The 27415-nt window shown below is 42.0% G+C and overlaps 1 protein-coding gene across 18 annotated transcripts in view; it reads right to left on the minus strand.

Moving 5' to 3' along the window:
* Positions 1-27415, minus strand: part of EPB41L2 (erythrocyte membrane protein band 4.1 like 2) — a 206369-nt gene that overhangs the window by 14424 nt on the left and 164530 nt on the right. For 6 of the 18 annotated variants that reach the window (XM_036248002.1, XM_036248005.1, XM_036248003.1 and 3 more), the window contains exons 13-21: positions 24300-24362; positions 22210-22356; positions 20819-20920; positions 15849-15902; positions 15086-15649; positions 13146-13268; positions 11283-11381; positions 9599-9679; positions 4248-4358 (exon numbers count right to left, since the gene is read on the minus strand). In XM_036248002.1, coding sequence (XP_036103895.1) covers positions 4254-4358; positions 9599-9679; positions 11283-11381; positions 13146-13268; positions 15086-15649; positions 15849-15902; positions 20819-20920; positions 22210-22356; positions 24300-24362 — 1338 coding nt within the window. In that variant the 3' untranslated portion in view covers positions 4248-4253. Of the gene's footprint in view, positions 1-4247; positions 4359-9598; positions 9680-11282; positions 11382-13145; positions 13269-15085; positions 15650-15848; positions 15903-17210; positions 17379-20818; positions 20921-22209; positions 22357-24299; positions 24363-24603; positions 24640-27415 lie in introns of all 18 variants that reach the window. The other 12 variants (XM_036248017.1, XM_036248010.1, XM_036248006.1 and 9 more) reach the window with 12 other exon arrangements.

The following is a 27415-nucleotide window of genomic DNA, read 5'->3' on the forward strand; positions in this document are numbered from 1 at the left end:
ATTTATTCTTTTCTGACATTCAGATACTGTCCTACCTGCTCTTGCCTCGGCCCACCTGCTGCCTCGCGTGATCCTGGCAGGGCAGCCAGAGGGCAGTGGAAATACTCTCCTCAGCCTTGACCGTCACCAGCAGAGGAAGAGCTTCAAGAACAAGCTGCAGCCAGCGGGAGGGAGATGCTAAAACGACTTTGAGACACTGAGGTAATTCCTACTCCTCCTTTGGATTTCAACTCAAACTCTGTTTCTCAAGTAATAAATTAAATTTATAGTAGTTCAAGTCTGTGTCTGTTTCTTCTACCAATATGACAATCTGAATCCTCAATGCCTAGCCCTACCCTAGCACATTTTGACTCAAATATTTTTGAATGGATGAATGCACATTTCCAAATTAATCTAGTTTGCTCACTTTGTATGTGAATTTATACTTTAACTTCCTAAATATACTTAACAATGTTGCTTATAAAAGATGACATCAAAGAGAGGCCAACTTCAAAGGCTGTGTGTGTGTGTGTGTGTGTGTGTGTTTACCCACTGCAAAAATATAAGGTGCCAGGAATAACTGATATAACTAATTCATTTTAAAACTTATTAAAATGCCACAAATGAAGGTGGGTGTTGGAACTATTCAGTGGTCACTACTGATTCACAGAATTTAGAGGAGAAATACCCAATATTTCTCAATCTTCTCATTCATTATCTTATACCCTTATAATAAGTCCCATGAGTTTTTTGTTTTTGTTTTTTAAAAGGGTAGGTTTAACTATCCCCACTGATTTGCACCATGTCACATAGTTTGAAATCTGGCAAGCTTAAAACATAGTACTTGACCATCTGACCCTGGCTAAGATGTTCTCAGCCTTCCGTATATAAAACCATCCGGGAAACACATCTCAAAAACAGAAAGATCAGCAGTCAGCACATAATACACCACATTTCTTCAGGCAACTAGATATTGTCTTGTGCTAAAACTTTAAATGATTTCTGCTTTCAGGCCCTCTGTACACCCTGTGTTGAAAACAGTATCTAAATTATAAAGAATTGCTACATATAAGACCAATATAGAAAAGCCAATTATATCTCCCTATTACAGCAATAATTAGAAAAGACTTACAAGACCTCTTTCTGGGTAAAACAAAGTAAAATCATACAATTTTATTAAAAGAAATGAAAGAAGATCTATATAAATGGGGAGCGTTATGTTTGTGGAAAAGACAATATCATAAAGATATAGTTCTTATTACACTGGGTTAGAGAGTAGATGTAATTCCAACTAAAATACCATGAGGTTTGTCTTTGAACCTAACAATGTGATTCGGAAATTTATATAGAACAGCAAGAGCCCAGCAAAGCCAAGAACTCCTGGAGAAGAAGAACACAACTAGGGAGACACAGCCTACCAGAATCAAGAAGCACTGTAAAGCTTTCGTGAACAGGCAACATGGCATCGGAATAGGGACGGACACGTGGACGAATGGAATGAGTGCCCAGAAACACACCCACGCATAAGAAACTTGACATGTGACCAGCAGATTAGAGGGAAAGGATGGGCTGATCAATAAGCAATGCTGGACCGATGGCGCCTCATGCAGAAAACAAATGGACTGCTGTTTCTCACAGGGAAGACATTTCTGACGATTTAAGAATTGGCATGTGAAAGGCAACATTAAAATTGCAGGATTGCCCTGGCCAGTTTGGCTCAGCAGTTAGAGCGTTGGCCTGCGGTCCAGAGAGACCCGGGTTCGGTTCCTGCTAAGGGCACGTACCTTGGTTGGAGTTTGTCCCCGGCCCTGGTTGGTCGTGCGGGAGGCAGCCACTCGATGTGTCCCTTTCACGTCGATGTTTCTCTCACTCTCTCTTCCTCCCACTCTATCTGAACAAAAAGTGGAAAAATGTCCTCAGATGAGGATAAAAAAAAAATTGCAGGATCAAAAGTATCTTTAATACTTCAGGGTGTGGAAGGAGCATAAGCCGTAACCTCAACTGTATTAACTATGCTAAAAACTATATTCAATATATTAATAACTATAGTCAATATATTAATAACGATATTGGACTATACTAATAATAAAAAACCACAAAACATAAAATTGACAAAGGATTAATATCCAGAATCTATTCATAGTAAGAACAGGAAAGTGGTTACACAAGCTCATATCCATCAGACTGGCAAAAATGGAAAGTGAGAGGGGAGGCCGTGCAACGGATGGGCCGCTCGCTCCGTGCAATAAAAGAGCACTTGGCCTTGGCACAAGGTGGAAGATGTGTATTCTGTGACCAGCCAGCCCCGTGGGCATTTATCTATCAACTGGTCAATGTACGGATCATCTTTTTTTTTTTTTTTTTTTTAATCCTCACCCGAGGACATTTTTCCATTTTTTGTACAGATAGAGTGGGAGGGAGAGAGAGGAAGAGAGAGAGAGGGAAACATCGATGTGAAAGGGACACCCACATGACCAACCAGGGCCGGGGACAAACTGCAACCGAGGTACATGCCCTTAGTTAGCGGGAACCGAACCCGGGTCTCTCCAGACCACAGGCGGACGCTCTAACCGCTGAGCCAAACCGGCCAGGGCAATCTTCTTTTTTTTTTTTTAATCCTCATCTGAGGATATTTTTTGATATTTTGTTCAGACAGAGTAGGAGGGAGAGAGAGAGAAACATTGACGTCAAAGGGACACATCGAGTGGCTGCCACCCATACAACCCAACCAGGGCCAGGAACAAACTGCAACCAAGATACGTGCCCTTAGCGGGAATCGAACCCGGGTCTCTCCAGACCACAGGTCAACACTCTAACCGCTGAGTCAAACCAGCCAGGACGTATGGATCATCTTAAAAACAAAAGGGCAATCTTAGTATATGTGCTGTGTGATAGAATCTGCTTTTTAAAATTGGAATATATATGTAACTATGAATATTTACTAATTTCATTAAGAATTCTTTAGCTCGCCCTGGCCAGTTTGGCTCAGCGGTTAGAGCGTCGGCCTGAGGTCCAGAGAGACCCGGGTTCGGTTCCCGCTAAGGGCACGTACTTCGGTTGCAGTTTGTCCCTGGCCCTGGTTGGTCATGCGGGTGGCAGCCACTCGATGTGTCCCTTCACATCGATGTTTCTCTCTCTCTCTCTTCCTCTCTCTCCCTCCCACTCTGTGCAAAAAATGGAAAAATATCCTCGGGTGAGGATAAAAAAAAAAAAAAGAATTCTTTAGCTCAACTTTGAACAGCTGTATTTAGTCATCACATAATGATGGCAGCGTAAGATGCAACCCATCCCCACTGTTGGCCATTTAGATGGTTTCCAATTTTGTGTTAGTATGTATAAAAACATACCTATAAAAACATGATAAATACACTTGTAGGTAAATCTTTGTACACATCTGATTATTTAGGATAAATTCTTCAAAGTGGTAAAAATGATAGGGATGTTTAATGTACGTTTTTGCCAAATTGTCTTCCAGGAAATAGTACGAAGTTTTACAGCAGCATCTGAGTATATTTTTCCACCCCCAACCTCCCCAACACTGGCTAAAAACATAAACTTTGGCAGACTTATAAGTGAAAACTTGTACGACTGAATTTTTCATTAATATTGATTTAAGCAACAGTGAGGGTCACCACTTTAATGTTCACTTAGTTTCTATGTAGTTTACTTGCTTAATCCTCTGCCCATTTTTCTCAAGTGTTTAAATTTTTTTGAAGGCACATAGGAGTTAATATATTCAGAATATCAATCCTTTCTCTGCCAGGTATATTAAACGTTATCATTCTCCTTTACTTTTGTTTTTGTTGGTTTGATTAAAGTTTTAAATTTTTATATAGTCAAAGCAATCTTTTCCTTTTATGAGTCATTCTCTGATATATCATTATTAATGTCTACATTAAAAAGATTTAACTCAGCTCTCCCTTTGTGCTCCTCACAATAAAATCCCTCATCTAAGAAAACCTTTCTCAAGGGATCCTGGTGAACATTAAGATAATTGTACCACTGTGCTTTTAATAGTAAAGCAACTTATCAGTGTCGATTACTAGCAGTCCTCAGTGCATGGCCGTTGTTAACATCAAATGCCTGTCGGTGGGGAGTTTATGATTCTCTGCAGGTGACTGAGCAGATGTACTTGGGGATAACGGTCTGAAAAATCGAACAAGTCGCTAGCAGACAAACACTGTGACACGGAAGTCCATGTCACCTCCCTCCGCAGGTGCAGGACCACAGAACCATCAGGAGAAGGCCCCGAACACAGGCTCTCTTACCTTAACTTACTCGTCCCCTTCTTCCAGCTCGGTTTCTTTGTGCACCACCACTTTCGTGACCGACATGTCGGGGTGCTGCTCCCTGGCTTCCCTGATGGCCTGGGCCAGCGCCTGCCAGGGCAGGAGAAAGCTGTCAGTGAGGGGTAGGCTCCTTCTCAGGACGGCCACACACGTCACGGGGGTCACCGGGACCCCGCCCAGCCAGGATGGCTTTACTGGTTTATTTGACGAAGCAGAAAGAGTTCATTTTAGAGAATGCTTTTCCTTTCCCCAAATCCCCCCGTGTCCAGACTATTTTCAAATATAAACGTGGAAGAAACTTGCTGGCTCTGAACCTCAGCCCTGCTCTTCCCATGAGACTTGGGGCAAACGGATCTCTGACCCTGGTAATCTCACCTGTAGCTTGAGTAATGCTAAGGCTGTGCGGCCAACTTACAGTTGGTTGTAAGTACAGAGGGGCCCATGTACAGCATCCAGCATCGAGCCTGCCCCGCACACTCAACTGCCCAATCGCCTGAAACCCAAGGGCAGGACCAGGCCTCGCTCATCTCGCCCTCTTGGGCTCGCAGTAATTGCCTGAGTAACATGTTTGTTGAATTAAAGCTCTTCAGTAAAAATATCTGTAAACGCCTAGGGCACAGAACAATGACCACCACAGCCACGACAGGGACGCACAGTCAGTACAGCGTAAGACCAGACAGACTAATGCTCAGGTCACAAAGCACAGATCCCCGTTTTACAGCTGAAAACACTGAGGTGCACACAGGTTCATAGTCTTTCTTGAGCCATCCTGCGGGGCGCAGGGCAGGGGCGGGGCGCAGGGCAGGGGCGGGGCGCAGGGCAGGGGCGGGGCGCAGGGCAGGGGCGGGGGCCCAGGTCTCTGCAGCTGTGAACAGCAGGGCTCTCTGCACTGGCTCAGGGAGCACATGGCCTACGCGTGCTGCAGCACCGTGGGAAGATCCTACCTTTGAGGGGAAAGATGTTTAAAGAGGTCTTGGGGAGAAAGGAAACACCACAGAACAACACTCAAAACTCCAGGAGCGATTTCTAAAACAAAAACAAGTCCTACCAGGTGAGGAGCTCGGACCCACAATGTGCATCAGGGGAAAGCAGCACAGGGGTCCCTGTGCTCTGCGACCTGTCGCAGGGACAACTGCACTTCTCGTTTGGAATATAGTTCTGTCAGCTGAAGGTTCCCGAGCAAAAAGCCCTGAGCCTTATCCCACACAAAAAATTAAGCTACAAAAAATTGTTTTTACATCAAAAAACTTTTGTACAGAAGCCTGGATACACTTAGGGGTACTTAGATTTCCACTGGGGGACAAACTCTGCCAATCCACCCGTGTGAGGACAAGAGAGGACTGAGACGGACCCGCCTCCAATCTGAGCAGCAGCACAGCCCTCGGTTGGGTGTGCGGGGCAGGAAGGCGGGGGGCACTAGGGGAGCGGGAAGGCGGGGGGCACCGGCGGGGCGGGAAGGCGGGGGCCACCGGCGGGGGCGGGAAGGCAGGGGGGCACCGGCGGGGGCAGGAAGGCGGGGGGCACTAGTGGGGGCGGGAAGGCGGGGGCACTAGGGGGGGGCGGGAAGGCCGGGGGCACCGGCGGGGCGGGAAGGCGGGGGCACCGGCGGGGCGGGAAGGCGGGGGCCACCGGCGGGGGCGGGAAGGCGGGGGGCACCGGCGGGGGCGGGAAGGCAGGGGGCACTAGTGGGGGCGGGAAGGCGGGGGCACTGGCGGGGCGGGAAGGCGGGGGCACTAGGGGGGGCGGGAAGGCGGGGGCACTGGCGGGGCTGGGAGAAGAGCAGGGATCTCATCTCAGAGAGGGTCAGAGAGTCTTCTGTGTGTGGACTACAAGCAAACGGAGCGTGGCTCTTAGTGTGTATGTGCTCACAGGGAAGGGGAAGCTAGAGCGATCAGAAGGTCTGGCCCATGTTGGTTGGGAAGGATGAGCTTTGACAGGAGCCACATGTAGCTAGACAACTTATCAGATACTTTGGGTAAGTTCACATTAAAACATTAGTAATTTTTTTACAATCCTCACCGGTGGATATTCTTCCAATTATCTTCAGATAAAAGGGGTGGGGGGTACATCCATGTGAGAGAGACACACCAATTGGTTACCTCCTGCCCAGCCCCAATCAGGGCCAGGGACTGAACCACACCCGAGGTATGTGCCCTTGACCGGAATTGAATCTGCGACTTTTGGATCTGCGGGCCAATGCTTCAACCACTGAGCCAAACTGGCCAGGGCAAAACATTTGTAATTTTTTTTTTTTTTTATCTTCACCCAAGGACATTTTTCCATTTTTGTTCAGATGGAGTGGGAGGGAGGGAGAGGAAGAGAGAGAAAGAGAGAGAAACATCGATGTGAAAGGGACACATCGAGTGGCTGCCACCCACTCGACCAACCAGGGCCGGGAACAAACTGCAACCGAGGTTCGTGCCCTTAGCGGGAACCGAACCCGGGTCTCTCTGGATCACAGGCTGATGCTCTAACCGCTGAGCCAAACCGGCCAGGGCAACATTTGTAATTTTAACAAGTGTAATTGTTAAAGGGAAAACATAGATGACGCTCATGGGAAAGAAACAAGTGTGAAACACGCTTTAATTAGAAAAACAAGCCCTGGCCAGGTGGGCTCAGTTGGCGAGAGCACCATCAAAATATGCCAAGGCTGTGGGTTTGATCCATGGCCAGAGCACGTACAAGAATAAATCAATGGATGCATAAATACATAGAACAACAACAAATCAATATCTCTCTCTCTCAAAATCAGTCAATAAATAAATACAATTTTTTAATTAGAAACAAAACCCAAAAACTGCTTTAATCATCTTTAAACACAGTTGAAATCAATTTGCCATTAGTTCCTTTCATTCCATGATTTCAGTACATAAAATCAAATTTAAATGTTAACTTATTAGGGTAACCATAGACTGTGAGAAAACACATCATACTGTCAAGCTGAGAAGTGATTTCTTAGCACTGGGCTTGCTCAGTAACCTCCAGCCGAGGAACACGTGCGGTGTCACGGCGCTGTCCCGCGAGGCGAGAGCTCGAGGACCGGCACTGGGCGGAGAGCCGGGCAGGCTGCTCTGACAGCACGCCTCTTTGATTTGCCAGCACAAAAGAGATTCCTTTTTTCCTATCTTGCTCAGATGAAGGGATTCCTTCCGCTAGGAAGAGTCTTTTAATGTAGGCAAGAAGCGGAAAAAGGTGTCAGGGATATTGAAGTCACTACATGATCAACATGGTTCTGGGCTGAGAGGCGATTCCCCGCTTTGATCTTAAACAGTCCTGCCACCTCATTACAGGCTTTAAAGGGTAAGTGATCTCATCATGAGCTTCTAACGACAAGTAGACCGAAAGCCACAATTAAAAGTTCCTCAAAAAAGTTTACGCCATCTCCTAATTAGACATGAAGAAGTTATGTGGAAGCTGCATCTCTCTTGTCGTCATTTGGATATCTGCCCTCGATTTTAAAATGGGCGGAAACACATGCAAACGGCAGGTGTGTCCGTGCAGCGAGTCAGCGATCCGCGGTGCCACACTATTTCCAACTGTCAGAGTGAGCAACATGTACCCCTTGGGCACTTCCACTTCAGGCTGGGCTTTTACTGTTTGCCTTTCAGAAGCAGTACTGCCTAGATCTGAGTGTTCAGTTACAACAGGCCAAAAGACAAAAGAATGCACATAAAACAAAACGAGGATAATCCCTAAGAGGAAAAAGTGGTATCTGAAAGCTGGAAAGGGCCTTGGTTCGCACAAGACAGAGGGTAGAAGCAAAGGCTGGGAGGAGACCCTAATTTCCATTTTCTACCAAGCCGAGGACGCTGGCTCCTGCCTCGCACACTGTAGGAATTCAACACGTGCTTGTTGAGCGAGAGTCCTGGAGCAAGAAAGCAAGACACTTTGCTCCAACTTGAGGTCAGAGATCTCAAGATTGTACCAGTGAGAAGCAGAAAAATCCTCTATAGGGGAAACTGGTCTCTAAGAAGATAATTCACTTTCCAGTGGTAAACAGGCACTTGTATTGGTCTTCCACGGGGAATCCATACTCTTAGTCAAAATTCAGAGTGAGGGCAACCCTACAACCTCTGATAATTCAAGAAAATAATAAAAAAAAACACATGTAAAATATAGAAGTAAAACCATGTTCACAGGGATTTTAAAAATCAGTCATTCCCTTTGAAGGCATAGAACAAAATCTATTTCTATTTTAGTCATATATAATGAGTCATAAATGAGAAATTTTGTTCTCTAAAATTCTCTTTCCTGAGTTCAATATTCCATTCAAAGCTAGGTAATAAACATCTGTTCCTACTCTCCAGCTGGGGTGGTCAACTAAACATTTCTTGTCCTTTTCTTCGAGTTGCTGTAAAAGAAAACAGCTTGGCCCGGCTGGTGTGGCTCAGTGGTTGAACTTCGACCCACGCACCAGGAGGTCGCTGGTTCGAGTCCCAGTCAGGGCACATGCCCAGGTTGAAGACCTGATCCCCAGTGGGGGGCATGCAGGAGGCGGCCAATTGATGTTCTCTCTCATCGATGTTTCTCTCTCTCTCTGAAAGAAAAGAAAAGAAAAGAAAAGAAAAGAAAAGAAAAGAAAAGAAAAGAAAAGAAAAGAAAAGAAAAGAAAAGAAAAGAAAAGAAAAGAAAGAGGAAGGAAGGAAGGACGGACGGACTTAAAAAATAAAGTAAGAAAAGAAAAACAAAAACTTATCACTTGGGACTGCAGTATAAAATTAAACTACTCTCAAAGTCCCCAGCAGTTCTATTCATCACCTGCATTTATTTATTTGTTTATTTATTTATTTTATTATCCTCACTTGAGGACATTTTTGCATTTATCTTCAGATAGAGTGAGGGGGAAAGAGAGAGAGAAAAACATTGATGTGAGAGAGACGTCGACTGGTTGCCACCCACACGACCCCAACCAGGGCCGGAGACAAATTGCAACCGAGGTGCATGCCCTTTGCGGAAACCGAACCCAGGAATCTGGTCCACGGGCTCTAACTACTGAGCAACCAGCCAGGGCCTTCCATTCGTTTTTAAATAATTGATGACACTTTAAACCACATGATTACCTAACAGCTGCCAGATATCTCAGCTATCTCATGCCCTGAGAGGGGCACAGAAAGCCCGAAGGAAATGAAAAGCAATCCGTTTGACGCTGCCTCCGTGTCCGGAAGGCGGAAAGGACAGGTGTGCGAAGTGCCTTCATGCCGGGCTGAGGCGGCCATTCAACCAGAAGGCATGGGAGCAGGGGTGGGATCTGTTTTCTGTGACATGATGACATGTGCAAAACTTAGAAAATGAACAGGGACAATTCCGGAACCAGCACCTCAGGTCTTTACCTGGTCATGATCAATATCTGCATCTCCTGTGATCACGATGCGTTTCTCAATTCTTGTTTCAGATATTCCGCCTTTTACAGTCTGAAGGTCACAAAGAAAAGAAGGAGAAACAGTAATCACCAAAGCTGTTTACACACGATCAGGGAACACAGACGGAGCACACCTGGACCTGCTGATCATCGTAAGGCGGGCACGCCGAGTGGGGAAGGCTGACGTTCTGGACACCCCCTATTCTACAGCTCAATGGAGCACCCCGTTGTTAAAGTTGTAGCATCTGAAAGTGTTCCTCAACTAAAAGCAACCTGAAAACAAATTTATGAAGATGCAGGTAACGCTGAGGGGGAACAGCTGCCATTTATTCTACATAGTTCCACTGGGACATTGTTAAAACTTCCTGAGTCTCTTCATTCCCAATTGGTCAAAAGGAGAAGAAATAATTGGTTTATGCAAAGTTACAAGGAATTCTAACAATTTCAGTATCTTCTGTAGGGTTGGGAAATTGCTGGAAGTTATCGTTGGGTCTGCTTGATTCCCATCATGCAAATCTACTTGGTGACTGTGTTCATTTGGTTTAGTACAGTAATAGAAATAAAGAGGACCTGGACTTGGTGGTGTGAGGCTGATATACCCATTCCATGATCTAATGACAGCATCTGCTGTAGTGACACACGGGAACATGGAGCGTGGCTGCACAGGCTGTGGGCAGGAACTCCCAGTTCCTGGCTTAGAGCCTCTACTAGGGCCTGGGCCAGGACAGAGGCGAATGCCTGTGACATTCTAAAGAGATAACGAGCAAATCCCAGTCCTGAGAAAGCACACACCTAACCTTGGAATTCTGAGAAACACACACATTAAGTCACAGTGAATGAACCTGCTCATACGAAACATGGCCATCACTAGCCTTAATGACTGGATGTGCTTTGAAATGCTCAGCAAAACCAACTTTCATTTATGTGGCAATTTAAAATTTACAAAATTCTGTGTTGAAATATGGAGTATGGGGCACACAAAAGATACGTTTAAGACATTCACGCACTAACCAAATGTGAGAAGTAGAAGCAAAAGGAAACACTGGACAATAAGGCTGGAGTGAGGAATCTGATGACTGCAGCAGCAGGAGAACCACTGAGAGGGCGTCTTAAAGCAACCCGGTTCCTGCAGGCTCGAGTGGGCCACAGAGTCAACTTCTCGCAGGGCCCCAGGGGAGGCTGCTGGGGCTAGTCCAGACCCACCTGCAGAGCTGCTGGTCACCTGATCTTAAACAGTTAGAGAATGGCCTGGAAACATACCCCAGTCAGCATACTAGTATCTTAATCAATAAGGGGAAATTTACATTATTTGAAGAACTTGTTGAAAATTCTGTATATATAATAGCGTCATTCACTTTGGATTCACTAACCCTGTGCTTCCACTTTTATTACCTTCCCTCTGTTCCTGTAGCTGTCTTAGGTATAGCTATTCAAAACATATTTTTACCCCCTTGCACTTTACAAATTGCAATTTGATTTAAATGCATTTGCCAGTGGAGCCCAATTTTCTTGGATACTTTCAATGTCCACATTTTTATTCCATTGGTGCTATCTGTGCATGATTTTGAAGTGTGCATAGGAACAAAGAAACAATTCAGAAAGGACCCTGTTTGCAGTGGACCGTCTCTCCCCAGGATTTCCCTGGGTTGCTTTACCTTGGTGATGTGTGTGGTGGTGGTTGTTGACACGGAATCAGATGTGATGGTTTGTGCGGTCAGTAACGTGCCCGAGTCACCAGCAGCCCCGCCATCAATCTTTGGACAGTTGGGGGAAAAATACAAAGCAATGCTTAACTTCCATTATGTTGTCATAGAAGACCCTCCCCGTCGAATGTGCATCTTTTAAAATCTTGGCAGTTGGCAGAAGATGCTATCTGTCTTTTCATGTTTCTGGTGGTGACTTACTGAGCAGGACTGGCTGGCATTCGATCAGAGTAAAAGCAAAGGGTAAATGCACAGAGAGAGGCAAACCCCAGACTCTGGAGGGAGAGAAAGGGAAGAGTGGAAGTAGGCGGTGGCACTGAGAGCTGGCAGAGTCACGAGAGCACCTGACTGAAGGGCATTTGTAGAAGCTTGAAAAAGAAACGAGAGAACCAGGCAGAGGAGGTTTCATAGTGACCAGAAGTGCTGGTTTTGTTGTTTAAGCACAGGTGGGTAAAAATAGATCAACATTTTCTCAGATACTAAGCAACAGAACCTGACTAGGATAGACTAAACTAGCAGCGTTTGGTTCTTTACTTATCTTTACATTTTTAAACGACATTTTCCCTGTAACAGTGTGTATGCTGTGAGCATACATGTGAAGGTATACATTTCAATAGGTATGCATGCATGGGCTCTCTCTCAGTATACATGTATCTCACTTACAAATCCTGTGCAAATATCTAAACAGGTTTTAACTTGTTTGCTTTGATACTTGAAAAGGTAAAAGTTTGAGAACTTACCAGCAATAATAAAACAAATTCATAGTTTTAGTTTACATTAAGATTATAAACTAAACGTTAATGTATGTTAAGATCACCATATATATCTGCCTCCCGTTTCCTGATACAAGGAAATAACCGGAAGGTCCAGAGGTCATCTCTCGAACTGGGCTCATGCAACGTGTTTCTGCACGAGGGCAGACACAGAAACACGAGTACACGCTCTCCTACCACACCCACCATCAAACACCTGTGTGTGCTCATGCGGGATCGATGCGCATTTAGATGGTATGTCTAAAATGATTCTGAGGAATGTCTCACACATACAGGCATTAAACATTTAAAAAAATATTTCGAGAGGGTAATAATCTGTTATTTTTAACCATGGTACAATCCTACTATGAACACTGAATTTTTTCAGCCAAGAAAAGAGTTTAATTTAGTTTAATTAGTTAAATTTCTAAACAGTTCCATCTGGAAATGACAAATACTTTCCCTTTTTCTGTTACCCTTAACGTTAAATATCTTAGTGATAATTTCAAATCTTTACAGAGCCAATGTCTGAATACCTAAAATCAAACACACAAATTTGATTATTTAGATATCGCATTTACATAAGAATGATGACATATGTCCCAGAAAATAGTCCCACGTGAAGGAGAAGCACGGATGTATGTGCATGTGTGCGTATATATGCAAGCAAGAGTGCACTGACTGATGTGTCTTCACGGCAGGGGATGCGAATCCCTACTCATCCACAAATTACATCATAAACTGTGAGAGGATCTGTTTCCCACGTGTACACAAATCATCCTGAACACATCAAGCAGAAATGGCTTATAATAATATAATATTGCTACTGCCTGTCTTCAACCATCACGGGTATGCTTCCTCCCTATAACTACTGGGCCACCAATTTGCCTACAGTTCTCTGTCTCAATCTGAAGAGCAACGTAAGTTATGCTGTTGAAGTACGATTATGAAGTGAAGATGTAAAAAGCTACATCAAAGTCAGAAACATGTGAACTAGAAGACAGAATGGAAAGAGAAACAGCTAAGTAAGAGAGAACTCGGTCCGAATCTCGAGCTTCTGTACCTGTGAAGACTCATATGTGATGGTTTTGGTCTCAGTCTGGACAATAGGGACTTCCTTGGTGGAGATTTCTGTCCTTTGTGAGGCATCAGAAATTGTTATCATCTCTGTCTTTACCACAGGTGGCTGAGGTGGAAAGGAAGGGAAAAATAAATTCTAGAGGTAACAAAGTAAAAGTCCTTACTGGAGCCTTCAAAAATAATTGTAAGAAATATGTTTCTCCAAACACACACTCATACACAAAAGAAAAAAGTAAAAGTAAATAATCGAAAATAAAAGACACAGAAGAAAAGCACTTTCCTCCAAATAGCATATATAGGATATGAATAAACTAACATAATGGCACCATACACTGTGGTATGCTTCAAATTATGATACACTGTAGATTATTCTGGTCTCAATTTACTTACGTGTCAACCCTGGTACACAATGACTATCGACTTTAGCTTTGGGCAAGTAATAATACATTTGAAAAGAAGAAACAGAGTGAACCATGTGAAGTGGCCCTGCTGGGACTTTTACTGCAGCTTAAAGCAGCACATGGTCTGTGTGAGGGCTCATTGCCTTTCACTGGCACCATCTCGGAGGCTAAGATCTGCTCTGTTCTTCAAAGTCTTTTCTGCTCTGTTGACAAGGAGATCCCATTTTCAGATGAAGTGTTACTGTTTTCAATTATGCTTGTCTAAAACTTGCAGTGTTTCTTCTGTATTATGTAAGTTAAACTGTTATATGTAGATTAGCGCACCAATACGGCATTAATGCTTTGAACAACTGAAGACATTAAAGGAGAGGTTCACGGACTGTTAACATTGTGGTCTGACGAGCATGTATGTTTACTACGATGCCAGACTAAACACTACCACCAAATACTACAATACTGTGAGAGAAAACTCCCCAGTGTAAAATATGGTAAATGCGGAAAATAATATAGTTCAGAGCATTCCAAGACTCTTGCAAATGTGGTCTAGGAAGTTGAAAAGTAACATAATAAAAATCTATTTAATTATTTCAAGACGAAGTCATCTCTAGATTTTCCAGCTCGTCAAGCAGAGCAAATCGGGCCACTCCCTACACTGCGGGCAGCTCGCTTCGGAACGAAGACATGTTCACCTGCAAGTACGCCTTCCCTCAACAAAAGTTACTTCCGATTCAGAACACTGCACCTAGAGACCAAGACTTAACTCAAGAGGAGTGAGGAATGTTCTTTCTCGGAAAAGAAAAAAGGAGAGCCGAGATCGGGTGCGGATAATCCACAAAACAGAGGATCGACTTGCGGATACCGCAGAACTGATGACAGGACAGAAGGAGAGTCACCTACCACACAGTCCAGCCTCTGCTGCCTAAAAGGAACGAAAAAGCTTCAACCAAACCATGCACTCCCTGGAATCTAAAGAGAGGATCACCGTGCTGGTCAAGGAATACTGTTTCCATCCCCGCCAGATGTTGAACCAGAGCACACGGTGATCAGAGCCACTTCTAAAATGATCAAGTTGAAGAGACCATGAGCCAAAAAGTCCAACCAGTCACAACAGCACACACACACACACACACACTGACCCGTTTTCAACACTGCATATACAATTTTATAATTAAACCAACGAGAAAGGCATTAAGTATGAGGAAGCAGTGAACTAAAGAGGAAAAGGTGAAAGCATCCAAAACATGCAAAGAAAACTGCAGGTGTGAAGCAAGAGTGGAAAACGATGAGGCGGCTGCAGGAGTCTGCTGGTCAGGCGATTCGGTCGCAGTAAGAGCTAGCAACCTTGACCGAGCTGGCAGAAAGGCTACAAAGCAGTGCTCTCCCCTTCCTCCCCTGAGAGATCGAAATCAGAATCTTGCTGAAAAAGACGAGGGAGAATTTGGAGGAGAGGAGAAGAAAGGCAGGTGCTCTCCACCTGAGAAATAGCTCCAGAGTTTAGCTCCCAGATGAGTCTCCCATTTACCTCTGAACAACAAATAATTTGTGGCAAAACATCAATGTCAACATGAGACACCTCTCCGTTAACTTTGTGTTGCTCGTCCTCTGTGTCTTCGCTCATGTCTTGCTTAATAGCGCCTTCGTGTACACTCTTCTCTGCAGTTATCTCGGGGGCAACTACATGTTCCTGGGTCACTGTTTCTACTGTGCTCACACTGGCCCCTGCAAGTCTGCCTGGGCTGGCCTCTGGCACTGGATCCTCCCTCTCTACTACCTGGGATGCTTGGCCGGGTTCTTCCTCCACCTCTTCTTCATACTCCTCCTGTTCCTCCTTTATGGTGCCCTCAGTCACCTGGTGGTGGGGCCGGTACTCGCCCACATCTTCCTCCTCGCTCTCACTGCTGCTGCTGCTCTCAGAAGACAGGGAGGTGGAGTCTTTCTGTGTCAGAGGCTCCACCTTACGGATCTCCCCAGGACCACTCCCAGGTGATAGCTCTTTACCATTCATTTCTTCTGTGATTACTCTTTCGTCTTTCCCAACCTCTGCCTGCTTCTTCTCCTCCACTACATTCAGAGTCTCATGTGAACTCTGCACAAAAAAGAAGCGGATGAGGGAGAACAAAAATACGTGAATAAATAAAAACAACGAAAACCAAAATTAACTGATGGCAGGTTCATGTCATGGAGGAAAACAAAGATGATTATGATGGCTGACTGGAAGGGAAGCGGGGAGAACGTGAGGGGTCAGAAGCGTCAGGCAATGGTGTTAACATGGAAAAGGGGAGAACCTTAACAGCATCACTGGCTCCAGTGCAAGGCCCTTCGGACTCGGGAGCGCGTTTCTGCGAAACAAAAAGCAACCGAGGACACAAATCAATACAGTGTTACCTCAACACCCACCAAAACAAACATCTGACACTGCGAAGACAGGACAGTATGAATCAACATCTACAAAAACCTTTACTCAAAGTCACATGAAAGACACTCAAGACAATGCAAAAGCTTACAAAAGAAAACAAAATCAATTAACAGCCAGCATCTTCCCAAAGAAATAAAGAGCTTTTATTATAGTTATATCTATAAGCTCTCTTTATATAGTTGAAAAAGATAGGGAAAAAACTGGAATTATACCAAAGCTTATTGATGATTATTATAAAATGTAAAACTCATAAAATCTATTCAACAAACAGTTTGGGTCTTAATCAGACTATACAGCCTGCCTGAAACCCTGATTCCTAAATGAACATAGTATTAATAAGACAGAACTTTGCTTTATGCTGGCTCATTAAAAAAAAAAAAAAAAAACAGCTTTAACTGGCAGAATTACAGTGGGTCTCAGACAAATATTAACATAAAAATGTTCCAGAAATGGCTATTAACATCCCAAACTGTATTACAGATTAGCAAAAGGGTACTGTGTCTTAGGGTGGAGTCAATGATGACTCCAAGTGTCTCCTCTAAGATTTAGCTCCGCCACCAGCATCTCTGAAAACTGAATGAACCAACTTGTTATTTGAGATGTTCACCCATGCCTCCCCCCTCCGCCATAGACATCCACTTCTTGGGAGTAAATGTACTCTAGTTAAGTAGTACAATACCTAAATCTTCACCATTATTACAGCTCGGTGAATTATTATTACTTAACTTCAAATGGTTGGATATGTTCTGCCCAAGTTCAAGGAATTCCTTAGGTTCATTCCCAAATTGAAGACAATTATTTCACTGAATATGGCAGGCACCTCAAAATTTTCCATGTAAACAGAATTTTTTAAATGATAAGCATCAGAAGATGCTTGAGAGACATTTGGGCTTCGAATATTTTTAATTCTACAAAGCATACTTAGCTTCTATATTTGGTTTGAGGGTTTCCCTCCACATAACAGCTCCAAATCTAAGCTTTAGTGGTTTAAATGACTTTCTGAGTTTAGGCAGATGTTTCTGATGGTGGTGGGGCACCCAACAGAAGCAAGAGAGCATCTGATCTGTATCATTTCCTTATGTTCAAATTCAGTCATTATTTCATGTATGTTTCTCCCAGGAAGAATTAATTTCCCCAATGAAAGCACTGAAGGGAAGGGTTTCTGAATATTTAAAAAATAAAATCACTCTCACATGTGGCTTTTAAAAACGGGAAACAAAGAAAAATGCACCTCAGGCAACCGTGGGAAGGGCGAGGAAGAAAGCGGTTCAGAAGGTGCATTACAGTTCACAGCAGCGCCCCCTGCTGTCCAAGTGGTGGCTGAGGTGAAGGTGGCTTTCATGCTATCAGAAAAGCCCTTTTCACTAAACAAAATTGATGTTATCTCCTCTTCTAGGCTCTAGAGAGGTCAGAAAAGGAAGAGCAGAGTTAATAAGTTGGAACAGATAGCAGTGACCTATTGAAAGAAAAGAAAGGTTACACAAGAAAGAATCACAGAATAGCATGCATTGAAAGAAAGATGAGGATTCTGAAAGATTCTGCAGCAGGTGTACGTGGCGGTCTGCCCAAATGCCAGCTTTCCACCCTGCTTGAGAATCTGTGATAGCTCTACCCACGAAAACCAGCTAAAACTGCTTGGTCTGTCACTCCAGCTTTAACCACAAACTGAGCATGACCTACCCACCCATCAAACACTGCTTTGCATATTCTTGAGGCAGCCCTTTGGCATAAGCATCTTTCTGCACAGAAGGGCCTCTTCCGTGGCCCCTACTTGAGATCCTCATTCCTGTGTCATGGCTTAGGTGATCCTGTCCTCCTGCCTCCGATGCCCTTGTGAATTTTGGCATCTGTCTGAGGTATACCTAATATTCCATATTCTGTGCCTGCCCTCCCTAACCATTCCAGTTCCTACAATCTCTCCCCTTTTCCATAGCACTTAGTCCACAAGTGATATGACAGCAATCCACAGAAATTCCCTTAGACATGCTAAATATGCCATGGAAGGAAGAAATTCGAAACAGGTAAAGAAAAGAGTTCTAGATAGGAAGACACACTCAGGTGAAAACTCAGTGAGCAATGTTAAAATCATCTGTCCCCGAAAAACTACGAAGGCAAATTTCATCTTCACATTTCTGGCTCTCAAGTGACTGTCCCTAACCTGCCTGAGGGCACAACAGCAAAGTTGGGGACTGTCCCAGGTACCTGGAATGACAACAGCAAAAGTCACCATGAAGCTTCCCCTTATGTCAGAAGTGTCACTGCTCACAGAGCTCAAAGATGGATGGATGGATGGATGGATGGATGGATGGATGGATGGATGGATGGATAACATTTTAGGGATGCCCCGTCTGGGACAGTGCGCTAGATGGAGTGAGGAATAGGGGCAATGAGATGAGGCAGGCTAGGTGCATAAGCATTTGCAATATTCAGAAGGGAAAATAAAAGCTGCTGGACTAATTCATTTTAATTATAATCTCCATAATTACACCATCCCTAGGGGTTGAGTTGGTGGAGTGTCCTTCTCACTAAGAGATCACTGGGGGGTTTAAATAAGTGCCATGCATTTAATTATTCAATAAAATATCTTCAAAAGTACTTCAAAACTATAGTCTGTAATCTCTACTAGACTCATGAGAGACTCTTGTATTATATAAATTTAAGTATGTCATAATTCTCACAATACATAAGAGGATATACAACAGAGTTATATACCAATTAAAGACTAAATGATTTGGTTTCCAATTTCCTGTTCTACTCTCAAAATTGCTCCCATTCAAACTGAAGCCATTTTGAAAGTTCAACGCATTAACTTTTAAACAGAAAAACTATTACTATTTTTTAAATCTATAAAATCTCTATTAAAGAAATTTGGTCAAATTATACAATTGCTTATTTTACATTTCATTATTGATTACAATTTAAAGAAAGAAAAAAAAAACAACCCTGCAAAATCGGTAGTAAAATGAAGATGCAACAAAGACAGAAATGTATAGGATATTCTGTTAAGAGTCAGAACACTGCAGTAGACTTAACTACTCACACACTTTCAAATGATAGTAGCAATACATTATTTGGGGGGAAAGACACACTGCAAGCAGTAAGCCAACGTTTGTCAGGAGAATGGATGAATGGGCGACTGCAAGTTACAACCATCTATGTGTATGTCAAATAAATATACATTTTCCTGCATGTGCTGGAGAGGAAAAGAATGAGAAAAAAGCAGTAACTTCAAGTGCAGAGAAACCATTTTGGAGCTTAACAGTGGGTAAATTCCAGGTTTAAATTTCACATACCGTCACTTTAATGTAACTTCTACAATATCGAATTTTATGTAGAATATTGCACATTCCTAAACCATGACATACAGAAAAATGATCATTGTAAACATCTTCAACAACATTCCAAAGTTCCCTACTGCCAGAAGCACAAGGACACTACTTTAAGTTGAACAAATCTACCATTTGACTTGCTTCCGGAAGTTCAAGTTTCAGAAATACATAATTTTTTAAAGCATGTGATATTAAAGTCATCATTTCACACAGAGTCTAACTAGCTTTGGATTTCATACTAACATTTAAACATATAAATATGCCACCTGGTTTAGCTTTCTCACTTGCAGTATTCTGGAAATACATCACCTCAACTGCACTTCAATGCCCTTTAGGGCAAGATTTCATCTTCCATTTATGTTGCCTCCTTCTTCACCCTCACTTTATGTTCTGCTAAATAATACTCTCTACTGATTTACAAAATCCGACTCTGTGGAAGGAAAACACATGTTACGGATCTCTGCTCTCATTCACACCCCTTGTATCCCAACTCCTCACCCGCAGCAGAGGGATCTGTCAGACCAGCTGAACTCTCTCCACTGGCATCCCATTACTCCTGCAGTAAAATTCCAAAATTCCAATAGTCTTCAAGATCTGACAGGGTCAGGGGTCTGACCTCAATTATTCCTATGCCCTTGTCAGTTGGTCTTTCAGTTCCTTAAACTAGCTCCTGCTTGGGCTGTTGCATTTGCTCTTCCCTATACACGGAAAACTCTTCACATCTGCCTCCCTGTCATCATTAGGTCTCAGCTTCAATGCCATCTCTTCCTGACCACAATGGTAAAACCACCTTCCCAATCGCCTTCTAACACAAAATTGTGTTTCATTGTCAACACCAATTTCTTTGGTACCCCCTTCTAATTACTCATTTACATGTCCACTCTCTCCTCCAACAGGCTCTTAGCTCTCTAGGCCCATCAATTAACTGGCTGACCAGCTGGCTAAGCAAACCCAGGAGAAACAGAAGAATAAGAATGTAAAAGCAACAGAAAGCTAACTTCTTAGTAATGCAGATACTTCATAGAGGCAGACACACAGAGAGAGATCCGAGGGGCTGCTATGGTACCCCAAAATCTTTTTTTCCCGTTAAAAATATTAAAAATAAAAATTCAAAAGGTTTCCAAATATAGTAAGTAAACCAGTAATCTAAATCACATATAATGTTACTTTAACACCACCACAGTGTATACATTTGTTCAAATGATGCATTTTCAGATGAAAGCCTAGTTTCCCATCTGCCAGCCACATATATCAAAATTGGGGGTCACTTATTAAATCAGTTGATATGTCTGCATTTCAAATTGTGAATTTTCAAATAAAGTACTTCTGCAATATCTCACTTAATGATCCTCTGTTTCTATAGATGGAGATTTAACTTTTTAATGCTCGAAAAGTATTTAAAAACAATTCAGATTGCTACGTAAGAAAACAAGACTATCTCATGGCTCTGGACAGAAATAAAGGCAAAGAGGAAAAAGCAAGAGCAGATCCAAGGATGCAAGGTGAACACCTTGTCCGCCTCCTGGGCTTTTTCTTCGACTGGCCGTGTTGCCGCCATCTGATGCTTCTCCTTCACGGATAAAATATCCTTGAAAAGATGGTCTCCTTTTCTCTATTGTTTTAAACAATAGACATAATCAACAAATAAGACAAGAACATCACATCGACAGCAACACAAACATAAAACAACCATGTGGGTCAGCGGAACAAACCAGATGAAGCAGCACACACAGGGAGGCCCAATCTTAGCATGTCAGATACTGTTTCTCCAGAAAACACAACACTCTAGAGTCAGCTGCTGAAATACGAACATGAATACCTTCGGAAAAATCTTAAAATAATCATTTCAGTTGTATACAACTTCATAAGACCCTGCCATGGTGTTTTAAGTCGCAGTATTTTCAAAGGTGTTTTCTCAGCTCAGCAATTACCTTTGCTCATCTGTTCCTGGAGCTACTTTCCTTTCACTGTCACACACTGAGGGATGTAAAGCAACAGCTTTACCTTTTATGAAAAGGTTAATAAAAATGTCATGAGACTATCTAAATCGAATGTGTACAATTTGGCAACACTCAAGCCAGACTGGATGATAAACTTATGGAGAAGTGAGGGGTGTAAGGAAAAAGGAAAAGATGAAATTGAAGAGTGAGACCTTTATACACTTTTGAAACTGTGTATTAACTATAGCATAATCACTGTCTCCTCAAGTATGATAAATGAGCCCATGGAAGTTCTTGGATGATAAAAGAGATGGTGAGAGCATCAGAAGAGAATGGATATAGATGGGAATGAATGGAGAAGATACTTTGGGAATATATTCTGAAAGCAATACATATAATGGTGGGGAGAAGGCATCATGGAAAGAAAAAGAATGTTACGGATGAAAATGTTTTTAAAACACTAGTCTACATTTCATTACCGGGACATTTCAGTCTTAAGTTGTATGATATAACATTCTGCAAGTTTTCAACAGAGTTCATCAGTCTTCAAAGCTAAGTTTAACTCCTTTTCCTCACAGTAATTACCTTAAACCATTCTAAATATTGTCTACATCGATTAATCATTAAGCAAACTTTATTTCAGAAGTCAATATCTGAAAAGCCTATTAAAATATCATATGTTTCTAAGTCAAGCTACATAAAAATGTATTGCCACTAATTTACTTGAGTAAAATAGTTATTTCAAAACTATTTTGAAACTCATACAATTTACCTAGAACTATGTCAATATGTATTACATTGTTAATAAATATTTAGTATTTTAAAAAATTGTTAGCAATTACATTTTTTTAAAAAATGGGAACATTTTGTAACTTCCTGAGAATCAGCATCCGAGATTAGCAACCTGAGTTGTACTGAAAAGCTGAAGACATACATAGCCAACAAAGAGCTAGTGACATACCCCTTGTGTCTGTAGGGACAGAGGTGTGATACGTCGTTTTTCCCATTCATTAGGGCGCGGCTCAGGTGTGGATTCCATAAAATTGCGCTTGAGTTCACTAATGCTAGCCTGATGTTTCAGTATGTCCTCCTGGGCCTTATCCAGGTCCTAGCAATGTGTAACGTAATAAAGGGGGGAGGAAATCCAAAAGGAAAAAAACCCAGTAGGACAAAAATAAAAAAATAAAAATAAAACCAAAAAATAAGACAAAGCAAACTTATAATTAAAAAAAAAACATAGTAAAGCAAGAAAAATGCCAAGTCTCAAAAGCCATATTATCACCTATGAATAACCTTAATGAGTTCCTCAAAATTTGAAAATAAAGCCAATGTGCAATGTTTTCATAATTCACATTTTAAAGGGTTCTAATGTCTCGGTTTAGAATTTTTTTAGGAGTAACTATTTACATGATTAAAAGGAAGCCATGGAACTAATACTCGAAATCACCAATAATCTTCTTTCTAACAGTTGGATTTGAAACACAGCCTATGACTTTGTTCCTATAAATTCACCTTTCTGATTAGGGCTACTACTAAAGTTGCCTTCTGTGAACATATGAAATCAAGTAAAAATAGAGAAAGGTGGACTCAGAAACACATTTGGCCTGACAGGGAAGCCAATCCAAGATCATCTACCAAAAAAGGGGGAAGGTCGGGTGGAGCAAGGGCTGACTTTCTTTAGGAAATTCCATCCGTGGCTTTTAATCCTTAAGGAATAAAAATAACACTTTCCACAGGCTGCTTGTATTTGATCTCTCTATAAAGTAAGTGAGCCTCACACTGGTTTCATGTACTTGCCAAGCGCAAATGTGGGGCCCAGCTGCCCCACACACCAAATGGTCCTTATACAGACAAAGATGCAAGAAAAACTACCAGGTTAATTTTTGTTGGAGTTGGCCCTGATGAGTGATATTTGTGGGATTTTTTTTATACTGGCCCTGATAACTAGTTTTGTGGGAATTAAAGCTAATTATTATTCAGGAAAGGGTTTTAATTGAATTTTAAATGTGTTCTTATATTTCAAAAATCATGGGGGCCACCTGTTGATTATAGCTTTCATCCCACTCCCAGAGGAACAGGGCATGCATCTGATAAAATTAGATATTCCATATTCATGCACAAGCATAGTTACTCATCTATGAGCTTCTACAGCCATTTGCAAAAACTCATGAAAATCTAAAAATCTTTGCATGGCATGGAAAAATGACTGTGGCTTGAGATCAGGCACATTTCTTGTATTTGTTCAAAGCAATGTTATATATTACATTTAGAGCATTTTAGTAAGTTATGCAAAAATACATTTCCGATCATTATCAAAGCTGCCGAAAGCAACCAAACTGATTAGTTGGATTACAAAGAATTGCAGTTCACCACTAAATACATTGCCATGTACTACCTTAAATAAGGAGAGAGAGAAAGTTCTCGTGTGACACGGGGAATGTAATGTACATTCCTAATTGGGTGGCTAGGTTTTCTTTTTTTTTCCTCCTTTTTTTCCTTTCATATACTCTATTTTTAAACACAACAATCCCATTAATTAGCATACTTTCAAATGGAATACTGTAAGTAGACCACATTCCTAATTGCATAGATTTTAGTGCCGCCGCCCACCTCCCTCCTCACCCCCCAAAATACTGTGGACGCAGACCAACAGTAAAATAATTTAATGCCAAATCAACAAATATCTGTTGTGGTTAATGTATTTTAAGGATGGGATTACGTTACTTCGGATTCCATGCCCTGGAGATAACCCATTAGAAGAGAATAAGTTTACTTATAGAACTTCAAAGTTAATGGATAAAAACTCCATTCATTTGATGAAACAGAACTTTTTTTCCCAGCTGTCACTTTGAGAACTTCTAGTAAATATATTCCTACCTAAGCCACTTTAAAAGACCCAGTTGGACCGGTAACATGCACTCCCAGGTTGAATGTTCCCCATGCATTTCATGCACTGTGCTTGAAAAAGGTCGCCAGCCAGCCTGTGAGTGACCTCCCGTCCACAGCAGCCTGGCAGCCATCAGGACAGTTGTTTTCTTAAATTATACAAACCTCCAACATTAAATTGCTATGTCTGACATAAATATTATCCCCTTCTACTCTCAAGGAATTTTTCTGTGAAATTAAATCACACACAGGGGGGGAAAAAGCAAATAAACATAAGTGTATCAATCAGCAAGCACCAGAAACAACCCAGAGTTGGATAGTCTAAGACATTAAAAGTAATAAAAATCTTAAGAACCTAAAGCCACACCAAGCAAAACTCACAAATAAACCCTGAAAGTGCATCACCCACACACAATAATAATGGCAGGCAGCAGCCACCAGGATTTAACTTTGCAGAAAAAATATCCACCTCTTCCAGCTGTGTTTCCTCTTCTTCCATCTTCACCTAAAAGGTCATACAGCAAGTGGCCAGAAAACGGAAGTATCAGTGGAAACTCTACCAGGTGCAAAGAAGCTGTATTTGAACTTCAGTAGTGAACCAGCATTACCAACCTGTATTGCGTGGCTCTCAGAAGATGCAGAATATTAAGCCACTCGGTCTTGCTTCACCTACAGTATTGTATAAACGATGGACATGATCCTTTGCAAAGGTGGAATGGAGAATGGGAGCTTCACTCTTTCTCAGTCCCTAGATTATATGTACTGCTTTGGAATATTTTTTTTAACCCGGGAAATGAAAAATATGAGAGTGTAAAAATGGCATAATTCAATCAGTTCTATTAGGAAATGTGTAAATCAACTAGTGATAAGGGCAAAGTATAATGATGTAAAAATTGGCTTTTGCTTTATGTCTGGGACAAATGTTCACCTTATTATTCAGTGTTTTAACATAGATTTCTTTCCTTGGGTGGGGGGATTGGTTTACTTTGCTATATTCATGTTAAAATGGTGGGTATTTTAAAAAGACTCTGAAATATAGCCACTTTTCTTTCATAAAATCCTTTAAACAATAATCGTTTTTCATAGTTGAACAATTCTGTTATCTAATGTTCCCAAAGAATAAATTAGTAAATTTAAAACTAGCATAAATACTGATGACTACTGATTGAGGGCAGGAATGGCAAGAAAGAAAAATAGTGATCTGATACCAAAGGAAAATAGTTTAACCTTTACATGTTAATTGATAGCAGGATCATATATCATTCTTTTTCTTCTTTAATAAAATGATAGTGTCAAATCTGAGAGTTCAAAATAGTCTCTCTCTCTCTCTTTTTTTTAAGTATTCAACTATTTTTGAGAAGTCAGCAAGGAGCTCAGAGTATCTTTTTTCATCAGAAGGTAAACATTAGACACAGCCAATAATCTGTTAAGAATTATATTCCAATTCTTTGGTCAACACTGGATTCTCTAAAATGTCCATCTTTAACATCCTCAGGTAACCTTTAAGATTCATGGTTTCTCCCACAATACCTAATCATAGCATTATCTTTACATTTTTCTTTAGGTTTGCTCTGAATTTTGTGACTTACTCTATGTATTGATAGTAATCATGGGATATCGAGACACTAAGTCACCGGACCACATTTTACAAAACAATCAAAAACAATGCACACATCGGCCCAGACTGACTGTCAGTGCAGAAGCAGCCCTTATCAGGGGTAAAAATCCGCAAACCAGACATCTCATTTGAAATAAAGGAACACTAAGAGGCCCAACCTTAGGGCTATATAGTCTAAATTTTCAAAAAGCCTTGTTTCATTTTTCATACATATTTGTTAAAGAAAAGATAACACAATAGTAGCTTCCTTACAAAATACCTGACGGTGACTCTGTCACACAATTGTGTGATTTAGTTAAAAAATAAAAACAAACACATCAAAACACTACCTGAAATGCATCTAGTCTCCAAATGCTACAATAATAGTGAGACAAGGGGTTTCTGTTAGAACTACAAATGTCAGGAGTAAAGGAATCAAGATGCATAAATGCAAGAACAACAAGCTTGACTTTCTAAAAAAATAATAAGGAGCTCTACTAATACACATAAATTACAGTGATGTCCGCTGCATCCTAAGTTCTTTTTTTTAGACCTAGTGAGGTCTACAGATATTTATAAAATAATCCAATAAATGTGCTTTCAACTTGGAATGTGTGGACATGGTCAACGGATATCAATGAAAGGGAAGTTGCTTACACTTGTTTCTCATGCACTGACATGTTGTATGTGTGAAAATGTGCAGCTCATACTACATTGAGGGCAATCAGTGGTAAAGTCTGTGCACATGTTTACACTCTACATCAGGAAAGGGATAACATGAAGTGTGGTTCTGCTGACTGCACAGACTGAAGCTTATGTAGGAGTACCACACACGACTTCCTCTTCCTCGGTCCTGTCACTCACGTCACAGTCATAAGAAACGTTATAGGACGTGGCTTTGGCCTCTAGGTAGCAGAGGGATAGAGCCAGAGGAAGGGAAAAGGTGAGTGAAAAAGGCACTGACTGAGAAGCAGAGAGAAGTAACCCAAAGATGAGGATGAGGGAGGGAAGGAAGGAAGGGGAGGTGATGGGAACGTAGTGCTGGACGTCAGCGGGGAGGAAGGAGACCCAGACCTTGGGGAGGCTAGGGAAAGCAAGATACCCATCTTCATCGAGGAGGGAGGGGAAGCTGGACGGAAAGCATTTGCAGAAACTGAAGGGAAAGGGCCTAAACTCAGCATCCCTGTGGTTGGCCTCGTTTAGCTCAGTGTGGGTGGAAGGACAGTCAGTCTGAGAAGGGGCTACAACAGGATCCAGGACAGAATCAAGGGCAGCAACTCCACAGTACCCCTGCTCGGATGCTTCACCTGTGGAAAGGACCTCTAAGCTGTCTAGTGTGATTTGGTCGGCCTCCCCAAAGGGGTCTTCCTCCGAAATGTCTGAAAGCAAGTCCACCTCAGGGACTGGCAACAGGTTTGGGGAAAGAGACAAAGCATAGCGGATGAGGGGGGAAGGTGGGCACATGAAAGCAGGCTGTTCTCAGGGGCAAATCCATGGATGAACGTGAAATTACACAACAGATACATTCAAAGAAGAAACAGAGGCAAAAGAGGAGAGAAGAAATAGGTAGTTAGTGAACACTTTTACTCAAAAGTAGGGATTGTATTAATACAGTGGGGTTAGAAAATGAATTAAATGATCTATTTTTAAAGAGGAAAACTGAACTACTTTTATCATATAAAAT

Source organism: Molossus molossus, unplaced genomic scaffold, assembly GCF_014108415.1.
Source record: "Molossus molossus isolate mMolMol1 unplaced genomic scaffold, mMolMol1.p scaffold_m16_p_8, whole genome shotgun sequence".
Classification (NCBI taxonomy): domain Eukaryota; kingdom Metazoa; phylum Chordata; class Mammalia; order Chiroptera; family Molossidae; genus Molossus; species Molossus molossus.